General features: G+C 43.7%; 1 protein-coding gene across 2 annotated transcripts in view; it reads left to right on the forward strand.

The window, feature by feature from the left end:
- Positions 1-509: 509 nt before the first annotated feature.
- The window catches only part of LOC121303148 (bone morphogenetic protein 1-like), a 35,909-nt gene continuing 10,634 nt past the window's right edge, over positions 510-25,784 (forward strand). The window contains exons 1-7 of one of the 2 annotated variants that reach the window (XM_041233644.1): positions 510-2,406; positions 15,602-15,706; positions 18,655-18,807; positions 19,071-19,188; positions 20,498-20,676; positions 21,108-21,213; positions 25,392-25,516. In XM_041233644.1, coding sequence (XP_041089578.1) covers positions 2,256-2,406; positions 15,602-15,706; positions 18,655-18,807; positions 19,071-19,188; positions 20,498-20,676; positions 21,108-21,213; positions 25,392-25,516 — 937 coding nt within the window. In that variant the 5' untranslated portion in view covers positions 510-2,255. The remainder of the gene's footprint in view (positions 2,407-15,601; positions 15,707-18,654; positions 18,808-19,070; positions 19,189-20,497; positions 20,677-21,107; positions 21,214-25,391; positions 25,517-25,784) is intronic. The other variant, XM_041233643.1, reaches the window with a different exon arrangement.

Raw genomic sequence — 25,784 nt, forward strand, 5'->3', positions numbered from 1 at the left:
GGTGTCTCAGCACTGTGTCTCTGGGCTGCATGCTAGGCTGTGTGCTCTGGTGTCTCATCGCTGTGTCTCTGGGCTGCGTGCTGGACTGGGTGCTCTGGTGTCTCAGCACTGTGTCTCTGGGCTGCGTGCTGGGCTGTGTGCTCTGGTGTCTCATCGCTGTGTCTCTGGGCTGCGTGCTGGGCTGTGTGCTCTGGTGTCTCATCTCTGTGTCTCTGGGCTGCGTGCTGGGCTGTGTGCTCTGGTGTCTCATCTCTGTGTCTTTGGGCTGCATGCTAGGCTGTGTGCTCTGGTGTCTCATCTCTGTGTCTCTGGGCTGCGTGCTGGGCTGTGTGCTCTGGTGTCTCATCTCTGTGTCTCTGGGCTGCGTGCTGGGCTGTGTGCTCTGGTGTCTCAGCACTGTGTCTTTGGGCTGCGTGCTAGGCTGTGTGCTCTGGTGTCTCATCTGTGTCTGTGTCTCTGGGCTGCTCATCTCTGCTGGGCTGTGTGCTCTGGTGTCTCATCTCTGTGTCTTTGGGCTGCATGCTAGGCTGTGTGCTCTGGTGGCTCATCGCTGTGTCTCTGGGCTGCGTGCTGGGCTGTGTGCTCTGGTGTCTCAGCACTGTGTCTTTGGGCTGCGTGCTAGGCTGTGTGCTCTGGTGTATCAGCACTGTGTTATCATGTTCTCAGGCTGTTTCCTGTTTTTTTCCCCTCCATCGACCTGTTCATGAACCTGTCATTTGGAACAGATTAGGGTCCTTGTCTTGCCAGTTTACAAGCTGCAAGATCTGCGGTTCCTGAGGAAATCTTATTATATATGGGTCAGAGGTTGAAATATTTCCCTTGTTTTAAAATCCCCTGAATCATTCTCCGAGCAGCATATGCGATACCTCAGCGTGTCACCCAAATTTTTAACCGCGTTTGCCTATCTCGTTTCCACTGATAAGAGAGCGCTCTTTCTTAATTACAACCCTCAAACATCACTTCACCCTACGCAGCTGCCTTCGTTGGCGTTTGTCTTTTTTGTGACATGCAGCGACCGGAATCAGGACCCTCGGCAAAAAACACTCTCTCCCACGAAGGCCACAAAAGCATTTCGTACAGGTGAAATAAATATAAAACTATACATAAAAACTAAATTCAGTCCCACAGGGAATTTACCAGAAGGACCGTAGAAAGTCCCGGCTAGGATTATGTTGCCCCGGTAACCTCTTTTGCCACGCAGCTGCGACTGCACTTCATTCATGTATAAAAAAAATAAAAATAACGACGTCACCAAAGTTCACATTGAAAAGAGTATTGTGTGTTGCAAGAAGAAGAAGAAGAAGAAGAAGAAGAAGAAGAAGAAGAAGAAGAAGAAGAAGCCCCGCCGCGTCCAGTCAGCTGTTTGAAAGGTGTTGATGAGTTAATTGTCGCGGACGATTGGAGTCAAACTAGCCGGGAAATGGCTGAGTTTACTGGTTGTTGTTACATTATGTGCATTTGTCCTTTTGCAGCAACATATGATTTACACGGACAGGCGGTTGCCGTTTACCAAACCGCGCAGAACTGCTGTATGCTTTGCTGTAGCGGCTAATAAATCCAGCTTTGAATAAAGGAGAGGATCTCTGCAAAAAAGCGCTGAGGTGGCAGAAATCCGTGACAGCCCGCTCTCTGAGTCTCGGTCAGCTTGCACAGCTGCTTGACTAGAAAAAAAAAACAAAAAAGTTTCCTGACAGTAAAACTATTTGGCATCTTACTTAAGACTATTGTAAAGTTTTAAAACTAAAAAAAAAAAAAAAAAAAAAAAAAAAAAAATCTGTAATGTGAGTGCACTTCTGTACGTCTCCATTGGAAACAGCATAGAATACAACCGCGCCTCGTAATAATTAACTTAATGGATGTAATTAATGAAGCGATAAATTCTCAGCTGCAGCAGACGACTCCTTCAATATACAAACGCGTTATATTTGTTTCTTTTGATGTGAAAATAAAAGCGGTATTTTATTGTGTTTGTGTGTGTGTGTATGCAAGCAAGCAAGCAAGCAAGCGATGGTCTCCGATTCCAAAGGTCTGACTCTCCTGGCCTTGCTCCTGGGATGTAAGCAAATCGGTGTCCCGGGATTAGGCACCATGGAGGGGCAGAGCTCTTACACTAAACCCGCCCTCCGGAGGAATCTCATTTCCCCCCCTCAAACAAAAAAAAAAAAACACCTCCCATTTTTCTCTCCCTCGCATTCGTCCTCTTCTCCTTTCCTCTCCATTTCTCCTCTGTCCCAAGCCTTCCCCGGCGCTAAACCATGGACGTGATGACGAGAAGCCTGCTTCTGCTTTTAAGTCTCCCGGTCGTGGTGGCGTTGGGTCCGGATTTGGACTCGGTGGAACTCGGCTATGAAGTGGAAATCGAAGACAGTTCGGAGGAGATCAATTACAAGGATCCTTGCAAAGCTGGTGAGTGAGAAAAACAAGCACACTTCGGGTATAAGTTATTTTGAAGAAGAAAAACAAAACACCCAGGATGTACAGAGCCGTGACTGCAGTCGAATATGACAGAGAGGTCTTTACTGCCTGGCTGGCATCAGACTGAAAAAAAAAAAAAAATCCCGAACACACACAAAAAGATAAACACTATGTGAAATTTTAGAATGAAAAACTTCAGATCTGCTAGGACAGATGTGGTATCGACACATCTATATATATAGATATATATATATATAATATATATATATAAATATATATACCATAGATATATATATATATATTATATATATATATATATATTTTTTATATATATATATTTATATATATTTTTAAAGTTGTCGATATAAAATTTCACACTGTATATTCAGAGCTAATATATAAGATAAAAAAAATAATAATTACTTTTTTTCTTATTAATTCAAAAAAAAGAAAAGAAAGTCGGCCGGAATGGGGGGGGGGGGGGGGGGGGGGGGGGGGGGGGGGGGGGGGGTGCGACTTGCAGCTGTCAAAACAGCACACAGTGAAGTGTTGTAGTGAAGCAGACTCTTCAGGTTGTTTTGTTGTGAATACTTGAGGTAGTTGTCAGTGTGTGTAACTCGAGTATTTCAGGGCTTAATTAAAGTGCAGTGGATAATTAAATTAATCCCACTCTCCCGGCAAAGTTTATTTCACATCTCAAGTTGTTTTTTTTTTTAGTGGTATAGTTACACAAATGCATCTCAACAATGGAGAATGCCTCTCTATTCTGAGGATGTGATTTGGATCATATATCCCTGCGGCTCTGTAACCGTTTCTGTGCGCGCAGTTACACTAGTTTGATGTTTAACACATGCCCTTCTCTTCCGGGGGTCTTGTGAACTGTGTTTAATAAACTGTACACTAAGCACAGGAGGAGATTGAAAGAGTGCTTTAGAAAAAAAAAAAAGTCCAACAGGAACAGCAGCTCAGAACTGCGTTTTGTTTCCTGGATATATTGTAACTGTTTGCCTATTCAGTGTCTAGTAACTGAATTCTCTCGGATGCCACTGCACCAGTGGATTACAACCCCAGTGGTAACGTTATTAATAATATTTTTAAACGTTGTTACAATGTCGCATTGCTGGTATCAAATTCCATAGAGGCGGAGATTAAATGTTACATAATGTATCAGTTTCTCCTCTATTAATGCTGTACCAGTCCAAGCAGCATTGTGGTCTGCCTGTTTGTGGGATAACGTCGAGAGACCACAGAGAAGATGACAAACCCAGTGGGTCAGGCGTTCTTGCAAGTTTACAATGTGACATTTTGCATTGCCGTCGATGTGCTTTTTCTTTCTATGTTTACCTCCTGGTCCGTGGTCCCCTCTTCAGTGGTCATATTCATCAGTCACCCCCCCCCCCCCCCCCCCCGCCCGTTACTTCAGAGAGCTGATATTTGGGGGTTCTTCCTAAAACCTTTGCAGGTGCTCCCATGTGCGATTATCAAAGGGACCTGAGATAGCGAGGTGGAGAGCATCCCATGATATTGGTGTGGGATGACCCTGTGTTGTGTGCAGAAAACGTCATGATTCATCGATGCCTCCATTGTTACAAGTCTGTTCCCGGTGTGGCACTCTTGGGGACTGGCAGTGGGAGGAGGCTGGAGGTCAGCAGGCTCTTTGGGATGTGGTGTGGAGGAGGCTTGTGACCAAATCAGAAACACAGCCTGCCCCGAGGAGGCTAATGGACAGCCTGTCTGGTAACCTTTGCACTGAGCACCGATTTTAAATCGCTCGTCTTGCTTAAGTCCAAGAACACTTTGTTCACCAGACAAAATGAAGGTGATCTATCGGGATCACAAGAGTGTGGTGGAGAGAGGAAGCATTAAAACAAAATATATAGAGTATTAGAAAAACATAGAGAGTGCTTTAACACTCTCAGCACTGTCATTACCAGCACCTTAGTAATAGTGAGTGCTAGTCTACACACTGCACTCTCAGCTCTGTCATTACCAGCACCTTAATAATAATGAGCGCTAGTCTACACACTGCACTCTCAGCTCTGTCATTACCAGCACCTTAATAATAATGAGCGCTAGTCTACACACTGCACTCTCAGCACTGTCATTACCAGCACCTTAATAATAATGAGCGCTAGTCTACACACTGCACTCTCAGCACTGTCATTACCAGCACCTTAATAATAATGAGCGCTAGTCTACACACTGCACTCTCAGCACTGTCATTACCAGCACCTTAATAATAATGAGCGCTAGTCTACACACTGCACTCTCAGCACTGTCATTACCAGCACCTTAATAACAATGAGCGCTAGTCTACACACTGCACTCTCAGCACTGTCATTACCAGCACCTTAATAATAATGAGCGCTAGTCTACACACTGCACTCTCAGCACTGTCATTACCAGCACCTTAATAATAATGAGCGCTAGTCTACACACTCTCACTCTCAGCACTGTCATTACCAGCACCTTAATAATAATGAGCGCTAGTCTACACACTGCACTCTCAGCACTGTCATTACCAGCACCTTAATAATAATGAGCGCTAGTCTACACACTGCACTCTCAGCACTGTCATTACCAGCACCTTAATAATAATGAGCGCTAGTCTACACACTGCACTCTCAGCTCTGCAGCGCTGGCATTACCAGCACCTTAATAATGATAAGCGCTAGTCTAAACACTGCATTTATAACTGCTCTTATCTGTAGTGTGATACTCTGAAATGTGATGCTTTACACTGTGATAGTTTGTAATGTGATAACTTTGTACTGTGATATTTTGTAACAGTTGTAAGTTGTTAGATAAGGGCATCTGCTAAGAAATAAATAATCATAATGATATTAATAATGATTCTCGGCTCTTTTAAACTGTCATTACATTAACCTTCAAATAGTTGTAGCTAACCTTGCACACCTGTTCATATAGAGGCCTGAAATGTGCAGTTTTGAAAGAAACACACATTATAGCAAATTATATTAATTTTGAAACATGAAAGCTGGTACTATAAAATAAATAAATAAATAAATAAATAAAAAAAACAAAGTGTGTGGAAGGTGCTGGCTTGTCACTGTGTGCAGCTTGGTCCCAAGCTTTTTTTTTTTGTCGTGGTAATCTACAGCCATGGCCAAAGGGAAACAAATAATTTTGCTTCGTAAAGTCGAATGAAAGCTGCTGAATGATGCTCATGTATTGAATTACACACCGCCTTGCAGTTTTCCACATGCTTAACAAAAAACAGACAATTGAAAAATGTGGCATTTCAGCAATCTAACGTGAAATGCTGTATTACTGTTATGGCTTCCAGTAGACTTTTGCAAAATCATTTCTAGTTTCTTTTGATTACATGATGTTAAATAAAAGATCTAAAATTATGTTCATGTAGTTTTTTTTTTTTTTATTATTATTTTTTTAATACATTTTCCAGTATGTCTCAATCCTAAAATTTTAGGGCATGCAAAACGTTTGGCCATAGCTGTATACAGATCTCAGGGCATTAACAGTAATCTGCAGATGGAGATCTGGTAAATCTGACAGCACAAATGAATCCTGCTCCCGGAGAACATTATTGATATGTGGAGATACTAGTTCTCTTCGGTCGTGTCCTGTGATTCGGAACATGCTTCTAGATCATGAATCTCGGCATGGCTGGCGAGTCTAGATTCACATGATGATTGGCTCTTGTATCAAGTGCATCTTAGCCAGTTATTTTAATAGACGATACCAGTGACACGTTTTCTTACCTAGAGGCATCTAGGTCTCAAATATCATATCCAGTTTGCATTAAGCTGGCCATTTATTTGCACATCTTGAGAATGCCAGACGTTATTCCACACACTGTAAATGAGTCATTTCAATGTACACTGGCATGATACCTCATTTGCCAGCAACGTTTTCACCCTCCTTTAATTTAGAATTTCCAGCCGTGCACGGGGGATGTGCTTTACTGGCAGACTTGTTCATTTGTCGTTAATTAGTTTAATTAGCCCAATGCTCACTTCTACAGTGTAGGTATGCCGCACGTCAATGTTTTCCGGTTTCTCCAAGACGTGATCAAAGAGCGATTTCGCACAAGGCCGTACGTGGGGCAGATTTCTAAAAACAAAGCTTTTGCTTTTCATCTGCTGTGCAGATGTCTTCCATGCTGCTTTGTGTTTAAATCATAAGAGACAGAAAGTCTTTTTAACCCCCCCCCCCCCCCCCCCCCCCCCTTTCTGTGCAATTTACAGCTCTGGCCAAAAGTTTTGCATCACCTAGAATTTTAGGATTGAGACAATTAATTAAACAAAAAAAAAAAAAAAAAAACCATCTATATGAACCAACGGCGCTGGAACTAGGGGTGCAGGGGGCTTTGTATGGCTTCCATCATATACAGGGGTTACAGTTTTGTTCAATGGCTTTCAGCACCCCCACTTTAAAAATAGTTCCAGTGCCGATGCTGTGAACAAAATTTTTATATTTTATTTAACATCATGTAATCGAAGAAATTACAAAACAATATCGCAAAAAGTCTACCGGAAGCCATAACAGCAGTGCAGTATTTCATGTTAGATTGTGATTCAGAAATTTGTCAGTTTTTCAGTAAGTATGTGGGGGGAAAACTGCAAAGCGGTGTGTAATTCAATATGTTAACGTTGTTTGGCAGGTTTCATTCGACTTTAGGAAGCAAAATGAGTTAATGCTATCGGGCGATGCTAAACTTTTGGCCAGAGTTGCACTGGTTCTGCGTACATGTAGTTTGTTGGCCAGGATGTACTTTTGGGATCCAGACGCAAGAATAGTTTGTACAAAAAGTCATCTATAGTACACAGTGGGGCAGCTGGGATTGGCAGCCAACGCGGGTCGGCTAAATGAACATGGAACCGCAGAATGAGGGGCAGCAGGGGCTCAGCCCGGGTTGTGGGGTGCTTGGAAACGAGGTACAAGACTGAACAATCTTCCTCAGTCCATCTAAATCACGTGGCACAATGGCTTTTCAAATTTTAAGCAAGGCTGCGTCAATTAACACGTTTTCACATTCCAGCACATTTTAATGGCCACACATTTCTAGACATGCTTTTAGTGGGCGTACAAGCCCACAGCAAGAGACTCATCACCGGGGAGTTTATGACGATGGCCCGTCCTTGTGGCATTCATATTACATTTGCTAATGTTTGATTTTTTTTTTTATCACTTTTTATCTTTATTTTTCTGAGCCCACAATATCAGTCTTCAGTTGCAAGACTCAACACACATGTTGTTGATATCATAAATCCATGAATGTGAGCAAACCAGTGTGGGTTACGTGTTGGTGGTTTTGCCTGTTGGCAGCACCGTTTGCTAACACTTCTTAACTGTCTTCATTTCTGTCATTAACCAGCTAGCAGCTCCCCCTATTGGCTGACTTTTATCCAGAAGACACAGTTGCGATGAAATCACCCAGGAAGCGCGAGGGTAACAGATTCCCTGAGGTTAAGGCTTGGCAACTGAGCACTTTCTTTAACCTAGAAGGGTAGCAGAGATCCTGTTTTTAAAATTAAAATGCATGTTTGCTGTACCATTTGATTCTTTCAAAACTGCACATGGAATTGCAAAGAGATGAATGGAATTGTTTTGTCAGCTACAGTGACTTTTAAAGCAGCTGCCGTACTGCAGGGCTACGTGACTGTGCTTCAGAATTGCTCTTTGAGGTCCTGTAGAAATCACAACCTGTATTGACGGGCAGAATGGATTGAACTTTCTTTGCACATCCCAAAGCTTTTGCACACAAGTTTGGCGTCCGCACAGCTGTCCGCTGATTTCGTATCGGGGTCGTTTATAGTGCGAAGCAAACACTGTTTGCTCCAAAAAAAGTGTTCTCATGTACTGTACACTGTGCACAGTACTGTCTGCTTATCCTGACGAGGTCGGGTGCAACAGTAGAGGTCAGATCACATTGTGTCAGTGTTGCTGACCTTGTGTTCTAAAGATTACAAAATTCTGGGAAGAGGGTAACTGGAAGACAGGGATGCATCACACAGCTTCGATATAAATTAGTGCCTAGAGTAAGAAAACACTCCATACTCTGTTCTCCAGTGCTGGCATTACTAGCACCTTAATAATAATGAGTGCTAGTCTAAAACACTCCACTCTCAGCTCTGTCATTACCAGCCCCTTAATAATAATGAGCGCTAGTCTACACGCTGCACTCTCAGCACTGTCATTACCAGCACCTTAATAATAATGAGCGCTAGTCTACACACTGCACTCTCAGCACTGTCATTACCAGCACCTTAATAATAATGACCACTAGTCTACCCGCTGCACTCTCAGCTCTGCAGCGCTAGCATTATCTTAATAATAAGCACTGATCAGAACACTCCATTCTGGTCTAAACTCTTCCCATCTTTGCTCCAGGATGCTATTGCTGCCACGAGCAAATGGGTAGCTTTCCTGGACCTGAGAAGAGTGGGGAGAGAATTTCCGGTTGCGATGGAAGTGTGAAGGGAGACACTGTGCCCTGCACCCACCGGGCCTGTTGTAGTGTCGTCCTTCCCAGGTTTTCCTAATGCAATGAACTCCTGGCTGCTCCCTGGCTCGGCGCCCTGCACACTGGAGATCATTCACTCCCTGCCAGCAGAGAATTCCACTGGTGAGGTGTCGAGGCAGAGAGCCAGGGTGTGAACCAGCCAGGCAGGGAGCGAGGGGGGGGCACGGTCGCAGCTGATCACGGGGCATGTTTCGGATTGGGAGTGGGTTGTCCCTAGGCTTGCCTTGGTTTAAGAAGTTAAGAGTAACTATTTAATGACTGGTTTGGGAGTCACGTTATTTAAGAATAAATGACGGAGGGAGACTACTGCCGGTACTGGACTGGACATTAGGGGAAATCTAGGGTAATATTAAAGTGCACAAGGAATTGAGCTATTTGTTCCAAAGATTTTTTCTTGCAATACATTTGAGAGCGACTCAAGCATCACAAGGAGGAAACTGACAATTTGGATGAGCAGATCCAACCTGTCAGTAAATTTTAAACCCTGTTTCGTGCCCCTCGTTGCAAACAATAAGAATGTTAGTGTCATTTTTTTTATTTTTTATTTGTGTGACTCAGCTGTCTAATGATATCTCATCTTCTCAAACTTGGAGTTCAGGGAAGCATGCTGATGGTTCCGGTGAATCTCCTGGATCGGCTCTTTGGAATTCAGTTTTAATTGAGTCCTTTATGTTGCATTGTGCTCGTTATGTGCAGTGGCATGCACAGATGAGTGTTTTAACTTGCAGTGGATGCAGTCCTTGGCAGGGCTGTGCTGTTATCCTGCAGAAACAATTCCGTGTGTGCACATGTATTACAACACCTCAAGATGTGTCATTTAGTATCCTTTATGTTCCTCCCTGCATGAACACCTCTCGGTGTGAGAATTTCAATTTCCGCTCAGTAATCAGGGATATAGAAACACACTCGTGTGTGAAGATGTCAGACAGCTTTGTGCTTCAATCTTCTTGAAACAACTTCTGCATTTTACTGTGCGTGGCTCTATTCTTCTCCTTTTTTCTATTTTAAATCAATTGCATGTGGGCTGTATTAGTCAACTGTTAAATTGACTATCAATAGTGTGCCTATTTTGACAATTTTCCAAGGTTTTCAGTTACAGCTGTTTTGCTTTCTTGCGCCCAACAAATCAACACTACAGAAGCAATGGAGTGTTCTTTCAAATCTTTTCTTTTGATTTTGAATTCACTGGGAAAGCAAAGGTGTAATTTGTACCATATTAATAAAACCCATTAAATGACCTGTTAAACAAATTATTTCAGATGTCACTCTCAGATCCCCAGTACAGCACTGAGTTCTCTATACTAGACTGTATTGAATTAGCTGCTCTCAGATCCCCAGTACAGCATTGAGTTCTCTATACTAGACTGTATTGAATTAGCTGCTCTCAGATCCCCAGTACAGCGCTGAGTTCTCTATACTAGACTGTATTGAATCAGCTGGCTCTCAGATCCCCAGTACAGCACTGAGTTCTCTATACTAGACTGTATTGAATTAGCTGCTCTCAGATCCCCAGTACAGCACTGAGTTCTCTATACTAGACTGTATTGAATTAGCTGCTCTCAGATCTGTTCTTTGCTTAGTTGTTCTCTTGAGTACAGTCGATGGTCACATTGCTAAACTCTTCGAACTCTATTTGAAATTTGTTATTTTTTGTTATTTTTTTGGATCCGAAAGCAAAGTTGAATTAGATTTTTAATGGCAGTTTATTTGAAGTCGTTGGTCAAGAAATGTATTGATCGCTCCTTGCAGGTACATGAAGGAAATAATTTTAAATTAAAATGTACCGGAATATTTTCGTTAGCTCCGTGGTCCTCCTGACGTTACTACATTGCCAAAAATAAAACCTCCACATTCGTGTCTTTCACAGATTTCAAAACCCAAAAACCAACAGCTGTATTGAGACTCGGCACTGGAGCGTTGCTCACTTGGGTGGGGTAACGGATTAATGAAGTTGTCTTGCTGATTAGCTGGACTGTGTGTCACTTTGACCCGTTGCAACATCATGCAAGTACAATGCAGTCCAACAACTCCTCCACAAACAGAGTCCTGCTGAGCGGTGCAGCTTCTTAGAATCGCTCTGTTGCTGAGGGTTTGTAAAACCTTTCTTTGTCTCGGAGAGTAAGTTCTTGACTCAAAGGAGGTCGCTGTAAGGGCGCTCGGCAGTACATTGACTGCCAGGGTTTGATTCCAATCCATTACAAGGGGAAGGATTGTTTTGTTAAAAGTCTGCCTATCACAAAAAAAAAAAAAAAAGTCTGCTTCAGCCATAATAGTAGTACAGTATTTCATGTTAGATTTCAAAATGTCACATTTTTCAATCTGTCCATTTTTCGTTAAGTATGTGGAGCGGTGTGTAATTCAATATGTTAACGCCACATTATCCGACCAGGTTTCATTCGACTTTATGAAGCAGGATGAGTTCATTCTATAGGGAGAGAGTGTAGCTGTAGATTTCTCATCTCATTTCTCATCAGAGTTACTGGGGTCTGGAGAGTGGAGTTGGATTCTCGCTGGTCTGCTCCCACCACAGACAGCCCCAGAGACCAATTAGATGTCTGGAGCAGCCTGTGTGTTTTTAGGAAGAGACTGCAAGTAAGCAGAGTGAAGATGGAGGCTGTGTTCTCAGAGGTTTGTGAAGCGTTCAGGCAATAGTGGCAATGATCTGCTTGAGGAAGTACGTGTCTCCCCGGACTGGCTTCCTCTACATCCAGCCCCATTCGCTACACACTGGACAGGCTTTCCACCTCCCCTCCTCCTGGTCTCCACTCTATAGACAGGGGTTCAAATGAGTGGTGCATCACTCTGCAGAATAATCTGATTTTGCTTCACAAAGTCGAATGAATGCTGCTGAATAATCTTGTAACATTTTGACTGCTTTGTAGTTTTCCAGACAATTCACGAAAAACTGAAAATGAAAAATGTGACTTCTCAAAATCTAACACGAAATACTGTACTGCTACTAAGGCAGAGATGTGAAAGACAAAACAAAGTTAAAAAAAAAAAGGCAAGTTTGTTTAATTGTCATTTTCCAGGCTCGTCTGCCTTTTGTGATTTATAGAGCTTTTAATCTCAGCTCACCGACAGAGAAGAGAATTTGTAACGGGTGTGTTGTGTGGTAACATTGAGGCAGGTGTAAAAAGCTTTTCCTGTTACGCGTGTCATCAAAAATATCACCTCTCGCTCTCGGCCAGTCTCTGGTGCTTCTTGCCCATCATTGGCATGACATCTTGGATCTTTTTAGCTTGAATATACTTTCCAAAACCCAATCGTTTTTTTGGAGCCAGTGTTGGATCGCATTCACTGCAAACATGATCCAAGACGCAATGGGAGAGCTGTTCTTCAGAAGAGCTCTGTGTTGGTTAGTTAAACAGAAATATCGTCGGCAGAGTCCTGTGAGATTATACAGGGCCAGCGAGGGAATGTGGAGCCAGCTGGGGGAGAGCAAACAGCCACTGGTTCAGAGAGGAGTCATAACCTGGAATCCAGACCCTGCCTCAGAAATGACTGGATAGCGACGCCCTAGCTTTCTGTGAGCAAAAGCACGCTCCCCAATTTCGTTCCTTGGGGAGTGCAAACTGTTTTTTATTCATCTCAATCACCTCGTAGTGTTAGCGTTCAGCGTTTCTGAGTTGCTGGGTCCTGTGTTGTCTGTATCACTTATGTTTTCATTGCCAAGCCTCTTTTTTTACATTTTGAAGGAGTCGGTGTGCAATGCATTTCTCAATAAGGATCTCTTAGAAGGGGCACGCTGTGTCCTGTTTATGCTGCCTCGTGTAACAGCTTTTCTGTTCTCACAGTGTGCCATTTTAATTGGAGCGTGATCGGAAGTAAAATGATCTTGCCGAACGTTCTAGTGTAAAGAGAAAAAAGTCGCTTCCCTATGATGTGTGAAATAAAAATATCAAAGCCAGCTAACGTCAAGTCTGATCTGGTCAAACCCGACACCAATCCACAAGGGGCTAGAAGTGGTCTCGAGAGATCAGTTGAGCCATTCATATTTCACACAAAAGATTTTGGTAGAGGAATGTGTTTTCCAAGTTCATCCCACGCATGCTCAGTCAGACTGAGATTGGGAGCTCGCGCTCCTCAAACCGTTCATGCACAGTAGTTCTGGCAGACCTCAGAACAGCGTGATTGCTTGGTGTTGTAAAATGGCATGCTGACAGACAGAAATACTCTGCAGCTGCATTAAAGCACTGGCCACTTGCCTCGCCTGCTTTCTCTCTAATTAGGTGTGTGGTGTAAACTAACAAGGCGATGACTCAACAAGGTTCAGAGCAAGTGCGCAAACCTCCCAGCTTGAGGGCTATGTTCATCCATGGTTTAAAACTCACGCTGCCCTCTCTCTCTCTCTCTCCTGGGATTCAGAACTACTTTCATACAGTCTGCTATTTAAAGTGACTAGAAAAAAACCCAAACAAACATTAATCTTGCCTGTTTGCAGTTCCATTCGCTATAAATACTGAGGGCTCAAGTGTGCAGTTTTGAAAGAAACACATATCTTTTCATTTTTAAAACATAATTGGTATTTCAGGTTAAAGAAAGTTCTTGGTTTCTTTGCTTCATTCTCGGGTACTGTGTTGCACTTCCCGGATCACAGACATGGTTCTTCTGGGTCAAAGCCTGGCAGAAAGCATGTGGGTCAAATAGGGGAAGCAGCTTATGGGCGAATAACAGAAAAGAAGCAGTTGAAGGGGACAACACTCTTCGAAAGCATGTCTGGCAAACAAATTTGTCTTTTAACAGAGCCTAGTAAAAATTTTAAAATCACAATTTTAACACATGTTCCTTTTATAACTGGCCAGTGGAGACCTCTACAGTCAATGAAAGTGCAGAAGAGAGAATCATCTTCTGTGATTAGGAGCCAGGAGTTTGATGGGAAACACAGAGGTGGTAGTCCCAAGTCATTTATGTTTCTACTCAAGGATTGCTTATTTTTTGAGTTGCCTGTGAAGACCCATTCTGTTTCCTGTTTGTACCACACTGAGGAGACTTTTTCTTATCCATTTCCTCAAAAATATTTGTGTTAAACTTGTGTGCAAGATGAACAGCAAGCAAGCCACAGTACAGAAACCCAGGGGTCAGCGGTCAATGGACAAACACTTTTAACGGTGAAGAAGCGTTTTTTAAAAGGTTTTTTCAAGCTCATTCAGTTTCACAAATGACCCATTTGAAATTGCCTTGTGATCTAAGAATGCCGCGCAAAACTAATTTCACAATTGAATAGAGGAAAACTTCTAGTGAAATTGTTCGTCAAAGAATGGCATTTTTCTTCTTTTCGGTATTGTTCTGTGCCATTGAGCGGAGGGACTAGCGACCGCAGAGTACTGATCACTGACCTGGATTAACCTCCTCCTCGCAAGGGGAGAAGGTATCAGGAACAGGGTAGGGATGTGAAAAAGCAGCAGAGGGGTACCGTAATTCTGGGAAGATGCGGTGCAAACGCTGTGAGAATGAAGTTTATTTAAGATAATTTGCAAACCGCACTCCTCTCCTATTGCTCTAGCAAATTAAGTAATACTTTTATAAACTGCATTGATACATGCATGTACTATATCATCAAATAAGCATAAACCATGCACTTGTTACAAAGTCAGACCATTTCAATACACGTTTTCCGGTTTTTGGTATTTTCTGTCAAACGGCAGGAAAAAAACGGAACGTAACATCGGTTTTGCCGACAGCGGTAAGGAGAACAGGGTTAGTATTCGTCCTGGTTGTGACTTCATGATGCACATGTAGAACTTGTGTGTGTGTGTGTGTGCGTGTGGGTAGCCTCCAAAGCGGAGTGTAATTCAATATGCTAACGTGACATTGTTCAGCGGGTTTCATTCGACTTTATGAAGCAATATTGATTTGTTCTATGGGGGATGCAAAAGCCCTGTCTGTGTGCGATGACAGAATGTATGGAATCGTGCACAGAGGTGCTTTGTCCTCACCCTCCGTTTTGCTTTGCAGTAGTTCTCTTTCCAGACTTGATAGTTTAATGGGGGGGGGGGGGGGGGGGGGGGGGGTCTCGTTGTTTAGAATGCCTTGTGTGCCCCCCCGCCCTGCTACACTTTTATTACAGCCCTTAGTCTTCAGACAGAAGCTAGCAGCAGTCCACTGTCTGCTGACGGCTTCTCTCGGCCAGACAGCTTTCTGTCTTTGTTTGGGTTAGGAGTCATAAACCTGTCGCGCAGCGCAGTCAGTTACAAATATTCAAATATTTGGACAACCGCAGCTTGAAATATATTCAGTGGCAAAAAACAAATGACCGTGCTTGTGGTCCTTGATATGACAGAATTTATAAATATCTGTATCAAATTGGTCCAAAGGAATCCATAAACAAGGTCTGAGAAAAGATAAAAGGACTGCTTGTCTCTGTTCATTTTAATGAGGGGTGCCATCGGACCACATAGCATATCAATGACATCATTGGTTCCATCTAGTTTCATATTCAAGAATATTCGCATTCATGTGTGTCTCTCTTGCATTAGAACTGAGGTGCCATCCATTAAGCCCATTGCAAACAAAATGCAAGTCATAATTCTAAGCTTAAGAACTTTTTATTTAAAAAAAAAAAAAAAAAAAAAAAAAAAAAAAAAGCAGTTTGATGTAAGCAGTCCAGGGGTGCAGGTGCATCTTCTGGATCCGTTTCACTCGCTGATGTGCTTTTTTGTGTTTTTTCAATTCCAGCTGCCTTTCTGGGGGACATTGCCCTCGACGAGGAGGATCTGAGAATGTTCCGCGTGGAGAGGATTGCAGATCTCTCGCAACGCGCCAGGGTACACAACTCCAGCGGTGAGTGTGATGCCAAGGGAACTCGGAGATGAGTTCGGCGCAGTCTTGAAATATGCCGCCTGCGGTGGTATGTGGTGCCGCCCCTCGGAAGACCCCTGTTAACCCATTTGAAGAGCCATCGGTTAACGAATCTGCAGTGCTTGGTTGCGTCAGCCCGTTGAGTTGCTGTCGCTCATGGTTTGAGCCCTGATGGAGTATACAGTGCAGCCACTCTCTTCCTGCTCCAGGACCAGTGCTCTGCTGGTTGTGTCGGACTGGGGCTGCTTTATCTGGTCATTGCTGCTAATTCTTTTGAATTCTGTGGTTGTTTTGTGGTGTGGACTAATTTGATTCTCCGCTGGATCATATCAGCTTGTCTTGAAGTTATTTTCATTTATTCACTGCGTGGCTCACCAGGTAGTCAGGGGAGCACTGGTTTTCATGTTGGTTCTTGCTGGAGATCCAATGATGGGATGGGGGGTGTCCCACAAATTCCATCAAAGTAAAATCACCTCGTTTCCCAATTTTATTATTTTTTACAGTTAGCCAAGTCTATTTTTTCTTAACTATGAAACCAGTCTAAAAAGTTATTTCATGTACGGTGTAGGACTGGTTTCACAGATCCCCACATTGTGTAAGATAAGGGAGTCCAAGATTAGTTTATGAAACCAAAGCGATGATTAGTTTTGAAGCTGCTGGGAGTCCTGTGTGTTAGTTAAGCATCAATCTGGAATTTCTGTGTGTGTGTGTGTGTGTGTGTGTGTGTGTGTGTGTGTCTTTTTAAACCCTAGTTATAGAACAGTAATGTTGGACTCTGAGTTCTATTCTTCTTCGCAGTGGAGTTTGAGCCCCGGTCCCCCAGGCTCTCCTCCCAGCTCCATGCGGTGGGAGAGTGGAACCTCCGTGGGTAATTAAACAGCAATAACGCCTGCCGGAGGGCTGGCTGTGACAGCCGAGGGTTATGGGAAGCACAGGGCTCCTTGGCAGCCAGCCAGCAGCCAGTGAGTCGTGCAGCAGAGTCATACACGATGAAGCAATTTGATGTGAAAACCTTTTTTTTTTTTTTTTAAGGATTATATGTATTGGCTTGGTGTGCAGAGCGCTAAAACAAGACAATAAAACCCTGAAGGGAGAGCTTCGGCAGAGTTATGTTGTCAGAGACTCGGGTTGAAGTCAAGCCAAGTGTTTTTGCCTCCTTCCTTTACAGTGTTGCACAAGTATTTGTTTTGATCCTGTATTGAGCAGCTCTTGCAATCCTCTTTTAGAAACGTATATAAAACCGAGATAAAACTAACGAACCAAAAGTAAAATATTAGGGATTCTGACCAAAACGACATCTCTGCTGTTGTCTGTAGCACTCTTTCAGGAAGACGAGTGAACATTTCAAGCTCTGTAAAAGTATAATTCTTTTTATAAAAGAAAAGGTGCTCTTACCCCAACCCCCTGCCCCCCCCCAGGGTATGCTGTGTACACTTTGTGTGCTCATAATGGAGGACGTGTCGCCAAAGACAGCTGCACTGATGGTCCCTCCTCCTTCCCCTGTCGGATTGGTTCTCTATCTCTAGACTTTAGATTGAAAGTCGTCACTGCCCTATTGGAGCCCTGTTACATAGCAAAATGACTCCCTCCTTGGGAGGGGGAATTGACCATAATCGTTACGGATATTCATTTGTGCTTGTTGCTCGGCACGGGCCTTCTCTCTATATATGTATTTATGCATGTATGTATTAAGCATGGTGCCTGCCTAAGCATCACGTGTGACAGGGTGGAAGTCCTGCATGTGTAAATAGTGTGTTTTAAAAAATGTATTTATTATTATTATTATTTAAGTTTGGCAGGGATTGGGTTAATTCCAGCCCTGCCAAGCCATGTGGAAAGTGGCTGTGTCTTGCTTGTGTAAGCATTAAATTCCATTCACTAAATAAATATCAATGAATAGATAGGCTTGTTGCACAACCGGCTGTGTTTTATAATGATCTAAACCAGTTAAAAAAAAACTAAAAATAAACCTGGTCCTCTTGCCCCGCAAATAATTGGCAGAGAAACTACTGTTACCCTACACAGGACCGAACACATTCAACTACTCTGCTGTTCTGACTGTTTGAATGCCACTCTGCAGATCAAGGTGTTTTAACTGTACGGGACATGAAGACTCACGCATTTAAATAGCGGGGAAACTAGAGACTTCTTGGAGGAAAAAAACAGAGCAAATGTACTGTGGATTGCAGGTCATTTGTCCCCAGTTCAGACTGTACTCTCTTCAGTACCACTGTGGCCACACTGTGGTGTCATCGAATCACATTGGATAAACTGAAATCTGGGACGTCAACCTGGCTGAGCAGGCAAGCCCAACTGAGCTTCAAAGAGAAGCGATGTCGGTCCGAAAACTTTTCGAAAAAAAGTCAGAATAAAGTTTATGTGACCAGGATCACTTTGTTACTTGTGTGTAGTTTTATATCCCTAAAGAACCAGACTCGCCACTGTCTCAGCTGTCATTTGCAGGGGATCACCAGTACAGATTTGTGCTCTGGTTAGAGTAGCGGGTTTGAGCTTTGAGGCTTAGAGTCCTGATGGCAGGACTGAGCAGACTTCCTCAATCCACAGTCTGACATTTTTAAACCCCCCTTCCTACTCTCTGTCTTTATGAAGTAGGTGGGGGTCACCAGAGTTTGAAAGGTCCAACTGTGGTTTGTGAAAATCTGGCAGAATTGAAAGGTCATGTCAGCACCTGGTTCGAGGGGAATGAGGGAGGCTGTTTCCCGAGAAAAACTCAAAGCGGCTCAAAACCAAGCAGATTTAGAGATCATTAAATATTGGAGCAGCAAAACCTAGAAGTGCTCCGAATGCTAGCAGTGAAATAACGCATGGAGTACTACAGAATTGATTTGAGATCTCAAGAGCACCTGGGAAGGGTGGGAGGGTTCAGTGCCCCCCCCCCCCCCCCCATCACCTGTCTCTGTCATTCACAGGGCCTGGAGCCAATGAAACCAAACGCTACCTCATACGGGAGAGGCGGAGCCTGAGCAGAGCCTTGGGACGTATGAAGAGGGCAGCGACCTCCCGCCCAGAAAGGGTGTGGCCAGAGGGAGTCATCCCTTACGTCATCAGTGGCAACTTCAGCGGTGAGGTTTTTATTACAGATAGCTGATGTCACCCCATGGTCTTGAAAGGGCCAGCCGGCATATAAGGTCACATGGTCTCTATATACACTATTGACTTTGGAAAGTGCTATCGCTGCCCTGTTTTAAATCGTGATGCGTTGTCAGCTCCTGAATCAACAGTGGCGAAACCTGTTTGTGTGATGAACCGGTTTCATGGTGTTCAGTGAGGGGGTGTATGGGAGCCCTGGTCTCGTCTGACCTGAGCCTATCCCTTCTGTCTCCAGGCAATCAGAGAGCCATCTTCAGACAGGCCATGCGACACTGGGAAAAACACACCTGCGTGACTTTCATTGAGAGAACGGATGAGGAGAGCTACATTGTCTTCACATACCGACCTTGTGGGTGAGTTTGAAAAGCTGGTAGGGAAGCAGGAGTCGCATGAAAAAAACAAATGGGATTTGAAATGCAGGATCGCAAGGTTTTATTTCTAATCCAATAAGAGAAAAGGTAATATTGCGAAATATTTGAATGCACAAGGCATCTTACGAAATTGCATATGCAAAATCTCTTGCATAATTTTAAAGACGATTTTAACTGCAAGATGTTTAAGTAAAGGTGAGGAGAAATGGGCATTACAGCGCCCACACCATCTTGCTGTAAATCAGTTGCATATTGCACCCATTCAGAGGGTATAACTCATGTAACTTGGAGGCTGATGTGTCTCTCTTCTGTGGCCTCAGCGCAGTGAGGCAGCCGGAATGGGACGGCTGAAAGGCTTGGGATGTGGTTTTTTTTTTTCTGTTGCTCTTTCCGCAGAGCTGGCACAGGGCTTTAAAAAGTAAATGGTAGAGGAACAGATTTGTATCGTGAGCCCTGGAGGTGAAAGTGATTCTAGCTAGGGCTGTGTGCAGGTTTAAGTGCCACTGACCTCATTTGAGGACAGCCTTTTTTTTTTTTTTTTTTTTTTGGAGCATTTTGAAGTGGCATCTCCCTGTCATTTGAAATGCTCTCTTTGGCTTTTATAATAACTAACTCTAATTTTGTTACCCACAAAAGTTTACATGCATAAAACTGGAGGTGTGATTTTTTTTATTTTTTCCCCAAAGCAAAATTTATTTGGTACTTTAATGGGTTAATCGTAGCCGCCACAATGATTTTGTAAAGCTGTTCTCGAATCCCACTGGCTGCGTACAGTCGACCATATGTAGGGGAAGTGACCGTGGACGTGCAATTAAAAAGAGCTTAAAATAGAGATTTGTTTACCCGGGTCATTGTGATCTTGATTTAAAATGAAGGAATTAATAGAATTGTTTTGTTGTTTAACACAGGAGGTGAAAGCCAGCTCCACTAACTATACTATTAAAGTATTCGCCTGCAGGGAGACACTAGCAACGCAGTGGGGAAAACACTGAATATCTGCATCAAATCTGAAGCAATTTCTTAGTCTGATAGACAGTAAATATAGCAGCATTGCTGAGTGTTATGATGGCGTGTTAAGTGTATATTACTTCGCTCAAAACCAAAAAAGCAAACCCCAGACGCATCCTCTCCAGGTGAAGTTTTCCCCCCCATTTTAAATAAATGGTCCCGATTTGGTTCTGGTTTTGTAAAGATGCTTTGACCTCAGTGAGCTCTGGTTGAGTGAAGAGTAGTGGCAATGTTCTTGCAGCACGGCTGCGGTTTTGAAGTCGTTTCTGTCCGGGTTCTCCAGGTGCTGTTCCTACGTCGGTCGAAGAGGGGGCGGCCCCCAGGCCATCTCTATCGGGAAGAACTGTGACAAGTTCGGGATCGTCGTGCATGAGCTGGGTCACGTGATCGGCTTCTGGCACGAGCACACGCGCCCGGACCGCGACGACCACGTGAGCATCGTGCGAGAGAACATCCAGCCAGGTACGGGGCACGTATGCGCAAGCAGGGAGGTTGTGTTATTGACAGACAATGCAGGTTGCTTTTTATATAGTGCTCTTCATGCATAGCATCCCAGAGAGCTTTACAGGACTCTAGAAAATCAAATAACCCACTCAATCCAGCTCAAGAATAAGCTTTCATTTTAAAGAATCGACTGTAACCAGCATTCACTTGGGAGGTTAATCCGCTTCATTAGAGCCGAGGTGTGCTGTCATGAAGGAAACACACCTCGCGGCAGTGATTTGTTTGACAGAACGTGTGCACAATGGCAGTGCAGAAGCGGTAATGTTTCTAGAGGGTGCAGCATGATGGGTCGTTATTCCCGTGGGATGTGGAGAGCAGAGTAACCCACAAAGGGGGCGGGCGGTCTTGTCTGTGGAAGGCGCGATGTCAGTGTGATGCTGTCTTTTTAGGACAGGAGTATAACTTCTTGAAGATGGAGCCGGAGGAAGTGGACTCGCGCGGGGAGGGTTATGATTTCGACAGCATCATGCATTACGCCAGGAATACCTTCTCCAGGTAAGCATGCAGCTGCAGGGAGCGGTTCCGGGTCCCGCAGGAACGGCCAGGTGCAGCTTTCCTGGCCGTGCAAATGGCAGAGCTGTGTTCCTGCTCGGCCAGCTTTTTCATTAAGGATAAGGACGGGCAGATAAGTTCAGAAAATTCTCTAAAAGTAGGTATTCATTCAACTTGAAAAAACAAACAAACTGTTGAACATTTCAATTGCTTATTTTATTTGTGATGAAAATGACAATAAGTCTCTCAGCAAGTACAATTAATCTAAAGTGATCTATTAGCCAATCCATTAAACCCACTCATTTCCTCTGCAGGAGCAATGGAGTGTATAGGCTTGTGCTTCTTATCCTTCACTGGGGATGCAAGCCATTGCGAAGGGCATAGTGGAGGGAGTCCTGTCATAAATCTGTATCCAACAAACAAAATGACAAATATCGCCATAAAAACCCACAAGAATGCGGAATCCTATTGCCAAAAAAATATTCATTGTGAGTCGCGTCTGACATGTGATGTCTCGGGACATATTTGTGTTAGTTGTTTTTTTTAATGAAGTTCACTCCTAGCCTCTGTACTCTCTCAGTACTCCAGGGCGTGCGTCGTTGTGAGATATCGTTACTCGGGCAGGTGAAGGAGCTTTGCTTCTCCTCGGGCCTCGCAGAGCTGTACTGCTTGGTTATCCACGAGCACATGGCTTGATCCTCTGATCCATGTTCTCAGTACGGTAAACGATCTGTCACACCTTTTCTAAAGCACCAGCTCTTACTTTCCATTTAATTTAAGATGAAGCCATCTCTTCTTTGCGTTGCTACCTCTTGTAGTTTTGCTGTAGCTTTTGTTGGATGTTAATGGCAAATTTATTCCAATTATTTTACTTTGGTTAATTTTCATTCAATCGCATATATTTACATTTTCTGATCAAGCCTACAGATATCTATAGTAGGCAACAAACAGTTTACATGGCTGTTACTTTATTATTTTAAAAAATGAATTGATTTACACTGTACATTTACTACTATGGAAACACTAAGGCTAACATGTATGTTTTACCCGAGTGTTTCTGACAACAGCTCGAAATTCTAAATGTTCAACACTTAGCTGATGTTGAAATGTATAGGGCTGGTTTCGCTGATCCTGATTAACCCTAGCCTTGGACTTCCTTACCTAAAGTAACATTAGGTATTCCAGGATTAGAGCTAATTGAGGGGGTCTGGCAAACCGGTCGTGAAACTCAAAACTGCAAACATGATAAAAAGCAAGAAGAGTGTTTCAATCTAGAGGGGAGCATGTGGATTCACCATTATCAGTGCGGGACGACAGCCCTGCATGGATTCTGTTTAAATAAGTGTCCCTCTTTGGACAACAGGAGCAGGAGATTTGGGGGTCTGCCCCTGGGCGAGGCGGGGAGCCAGGGGGAATCTTTGACCCATCGGCAGAGACTGCAGAGCTCAGAAGGGTGATAGCCGAGACCTCTGTTGCTGTGACCTGGCTTGATTTGTATGGCAGGCTCTCTTGTTGGCTTGGACTCTCTACAGCCATCTGGTTTCAGACTCAATGCTGGCTTCAGAACCTCCTCGGCAGCTTCCAATAGATTAGAATACTGGACATCGTCCCATCCAGCGCTGTGTGGAAAAGCAAGAGATGGGACGTCCCCTCCTGCCCTGTCTCATCCCCTCTCACTCTCTCACTCACTCACTGTCTACTATTTATTTTTTTAAATTTCTTCTTCTGTATATATATTTTTTTTCTGGCTGCCTTTCACCTTATTTATTGATGTCATTTCTCTGAACTTGCAAGGGCTGGATGAAATAATAGAGCAGACGCGTCTGTATAAACAGGCTGTCCTTCACATGACTTAATGGGCCACACATGCAATTCATTTAAACTAGTAAGAGAAAAGGAAACACAGAGCCGTGCAATGGTGAAATGCGTGAGACTCTCTTTATTTTTTTTGAAGTTATTTGAGAAGCCTAATGCACAAAGTGGTCTAACATTTTCACACACGAGTGTTTATTGTTTCTACTGATTACTGAGTGGAAATTGAAATTCTCGCACCCTGCGGTTTTCATGCAGGCAGGTAGATAAAGGATTTCGTGACACATCTGGAGGTGTTCTAGTACATTTGCACACTGCTGGATGTTCTGGTTTTCCACATGGTTTCCCTGGGCTGTACTGTGCTTTGCTCCCATACCTTGCTTTGTTTTTGCGATTGTGTTTAAGTACTTGGCTGTGATGCATTCATTTACGCGCGGCCTTGCTCTGCAATTCTCTTACCAGCCTCCTCCTCCTCCACGCTGCTCCTTGTTCTATCACTGCAATGTTATTGGAACCTTTCACCGTGCCGCTGTCCCCCAAGGTAATGTCGCAGTGAACGCTGCTGAAGCATTCTCCCTTCCCTTCCCCCTTCCCTTCCCCTCTGTGATTGTGGAGCTGAAACCGGCGCTGGGTTCAGGGCAGAGAAAGCCAGCTCGTGCCAGTTACCAGGTCCTGGCAAAATGTGAGCCAGTTGTGTGTGTGTTTTTTACTCCCTTTTTTTCAATCAGTTTTACATGTTTGTAGGTGTGTCCGTCAGTATGTCTGTCTGCATGGGGAATACTTCCAGCAATTTGCACCCATCTGCCTCAAAAGTTAACCCAAGTTGCTGCTTCAGATTTAGCACCGAGAGCTCTGAAACACAGGGAACATTAAAACAAATTAAACACTAGATTTACCATTTATTAGACAACATTGCCTTTGTGTGTCAATTCAGCCATTTCGCTGTTTGAATGGATTGTTACTAGTTAGCTAATTGCCTTCCCAACACAATTTCTATTTGTTACCTTAAGCAATGAAACCCTAAGGGATTTATCATCTTGTAACTGACCACTCCAGACAGGGTGCTACGTACTACTGTAACCACAAGGGACCTGTACAGTTATGGCCATCACCTAGAATTTTAGGATTGATTTAATAAGAAATATATATATGAATATAATTGTGATCTTTTTTGTTTTTTTTTAACATCATGTAATCGAAGAAACTACAAAATGGTATCTCAAAAGTCTGCATTCTATAGGGTGATGCAAAGCTTTTGGCCACGGCTGTAAACCATAGCATGGCAGGTTGTATAATCTTTTTTTTTTTTTCAGTCTGCTGCTTTCCCTTCCGCTTCTCTGTCTGCGTGATCCATATCTCTCACTAGATATGTGGAGAACTTCACAGCTCTGTTTTTGGGAAGCCAAGTCAAGCCAAATAAAGAACTGCCAAGGTGGCATTGTCTCTGTTGGCACTGATTGGTTACTCTTGTTGCCCAGCGGCCAATGGGAAGTCCGCTGAGGGCCAGCAGAGGCACGGTGTTGGCAGCAAAGTTAGTGTGTGCATCTCCATGGCAACATAGTGGGACCAAGTCCTCCTTCTTAAATTGAGAAACTTCAGATTGTCAAGAGGATGGAAAGAGTGGAATTCATGAGCGCTGCTCACAAGGACGGTTGTTCTGAATGATTTGAAAGTCTTCATCAGTCTATTCTTCTAATCCAGAGTAGAACGAGTGACTCTTTCAACACATTATCTCTTATTTTGCCATCATGGGTTTTTGTTATTTAGTGTAGAATTTTGAATGAGCATTTGAATGAGCTGTGCAGGATAAACAGACTGCCCCAACGTAGCACAGTGCCAGATACCATTAAAATATAAATCTATGTTTGCTTGAATGCATGATCTCTCTCATTACTACATGCACAAGACCCTACAAAAGAAAGTATTTAATTCTCTACAACCACCAAACCAGTTACTGCTTTCTCTCCTTCCATCATATAAAGTATGTCATCAGTTTAATATCAGCTATCATGAATGATATCTCAACGGCTGTTCTCTAAATGCGATCAAGCCATGAGTCTCCAATTTTCCGCAGCTGATCGAGCTTGCTCGCAATCTACATCTAGTGTCTGAGTTATTGTGTGCACCCAAAGGATGAACAGAATTCTCTCAGAAAACACCATGCACCCAAGCATAAGCCCACATGCCTGTTTGCATGATTGACACGGTGCTAGTTTTGCCCTGAACGGGTCCAGAGTGATGTGTACGGGCAGGAATGGTCCCGTCTCCCTCCAGAAGAAACGGCTTGCAGTTGCGTTGTGTGGAAGAGGAGCTGTCCTGCTCCGGCACCCTGTTGACCGCTTGCTTGCTTTCTTCTCTTCTGATTTTAGAGGCATCTTCCTGGACACCATCCTGCCCCGCTATGATATCAACGGCGTCCGACCTCCCATTGGCCAGAGAACAAGGCTGAGCAAGGGGGACATCGCCCAAGCAAGAAAGCTCTACAAGTGCTCAGGTACGCTCCTTTAAATCTCTAGTCAAGCCAGGAAGTCTTGAGGCTTCCAAGATGGGCAGGACAGCACTAGATATATCCACACGTTTGACCACGCTGGCAAACAATATGACCACATACAGGAAGGCTGTAAAACCAGGCGAGGATTAAACTGTGGTGGAGGTTTTAGTTGCCAAACAGTTTTACCGTTTTTAAAACTAAGACGCCCTTTTAAGATTGCAACGTTTCAGACAGTAGTGGTAGACCGGAGACACTGATGGTCTCAACAGGA

The sequence above is a fragment of the Polyodon spathula genome, chromosome 31 (assembly GCF_017654505.1).
Source record: "Polyodon spathula isolate WHYD16114869_AA chromosome 31, ASM1765450v1, whole genome shotgun sequence".
NCBI classification, from domain to species: domain Eukaryota; kingdom Metazoa; phylum Chordata; class Actinopteri; order Acipenseriformes; family Polyodontidae; genus Polyodon; species Polyodon spathula.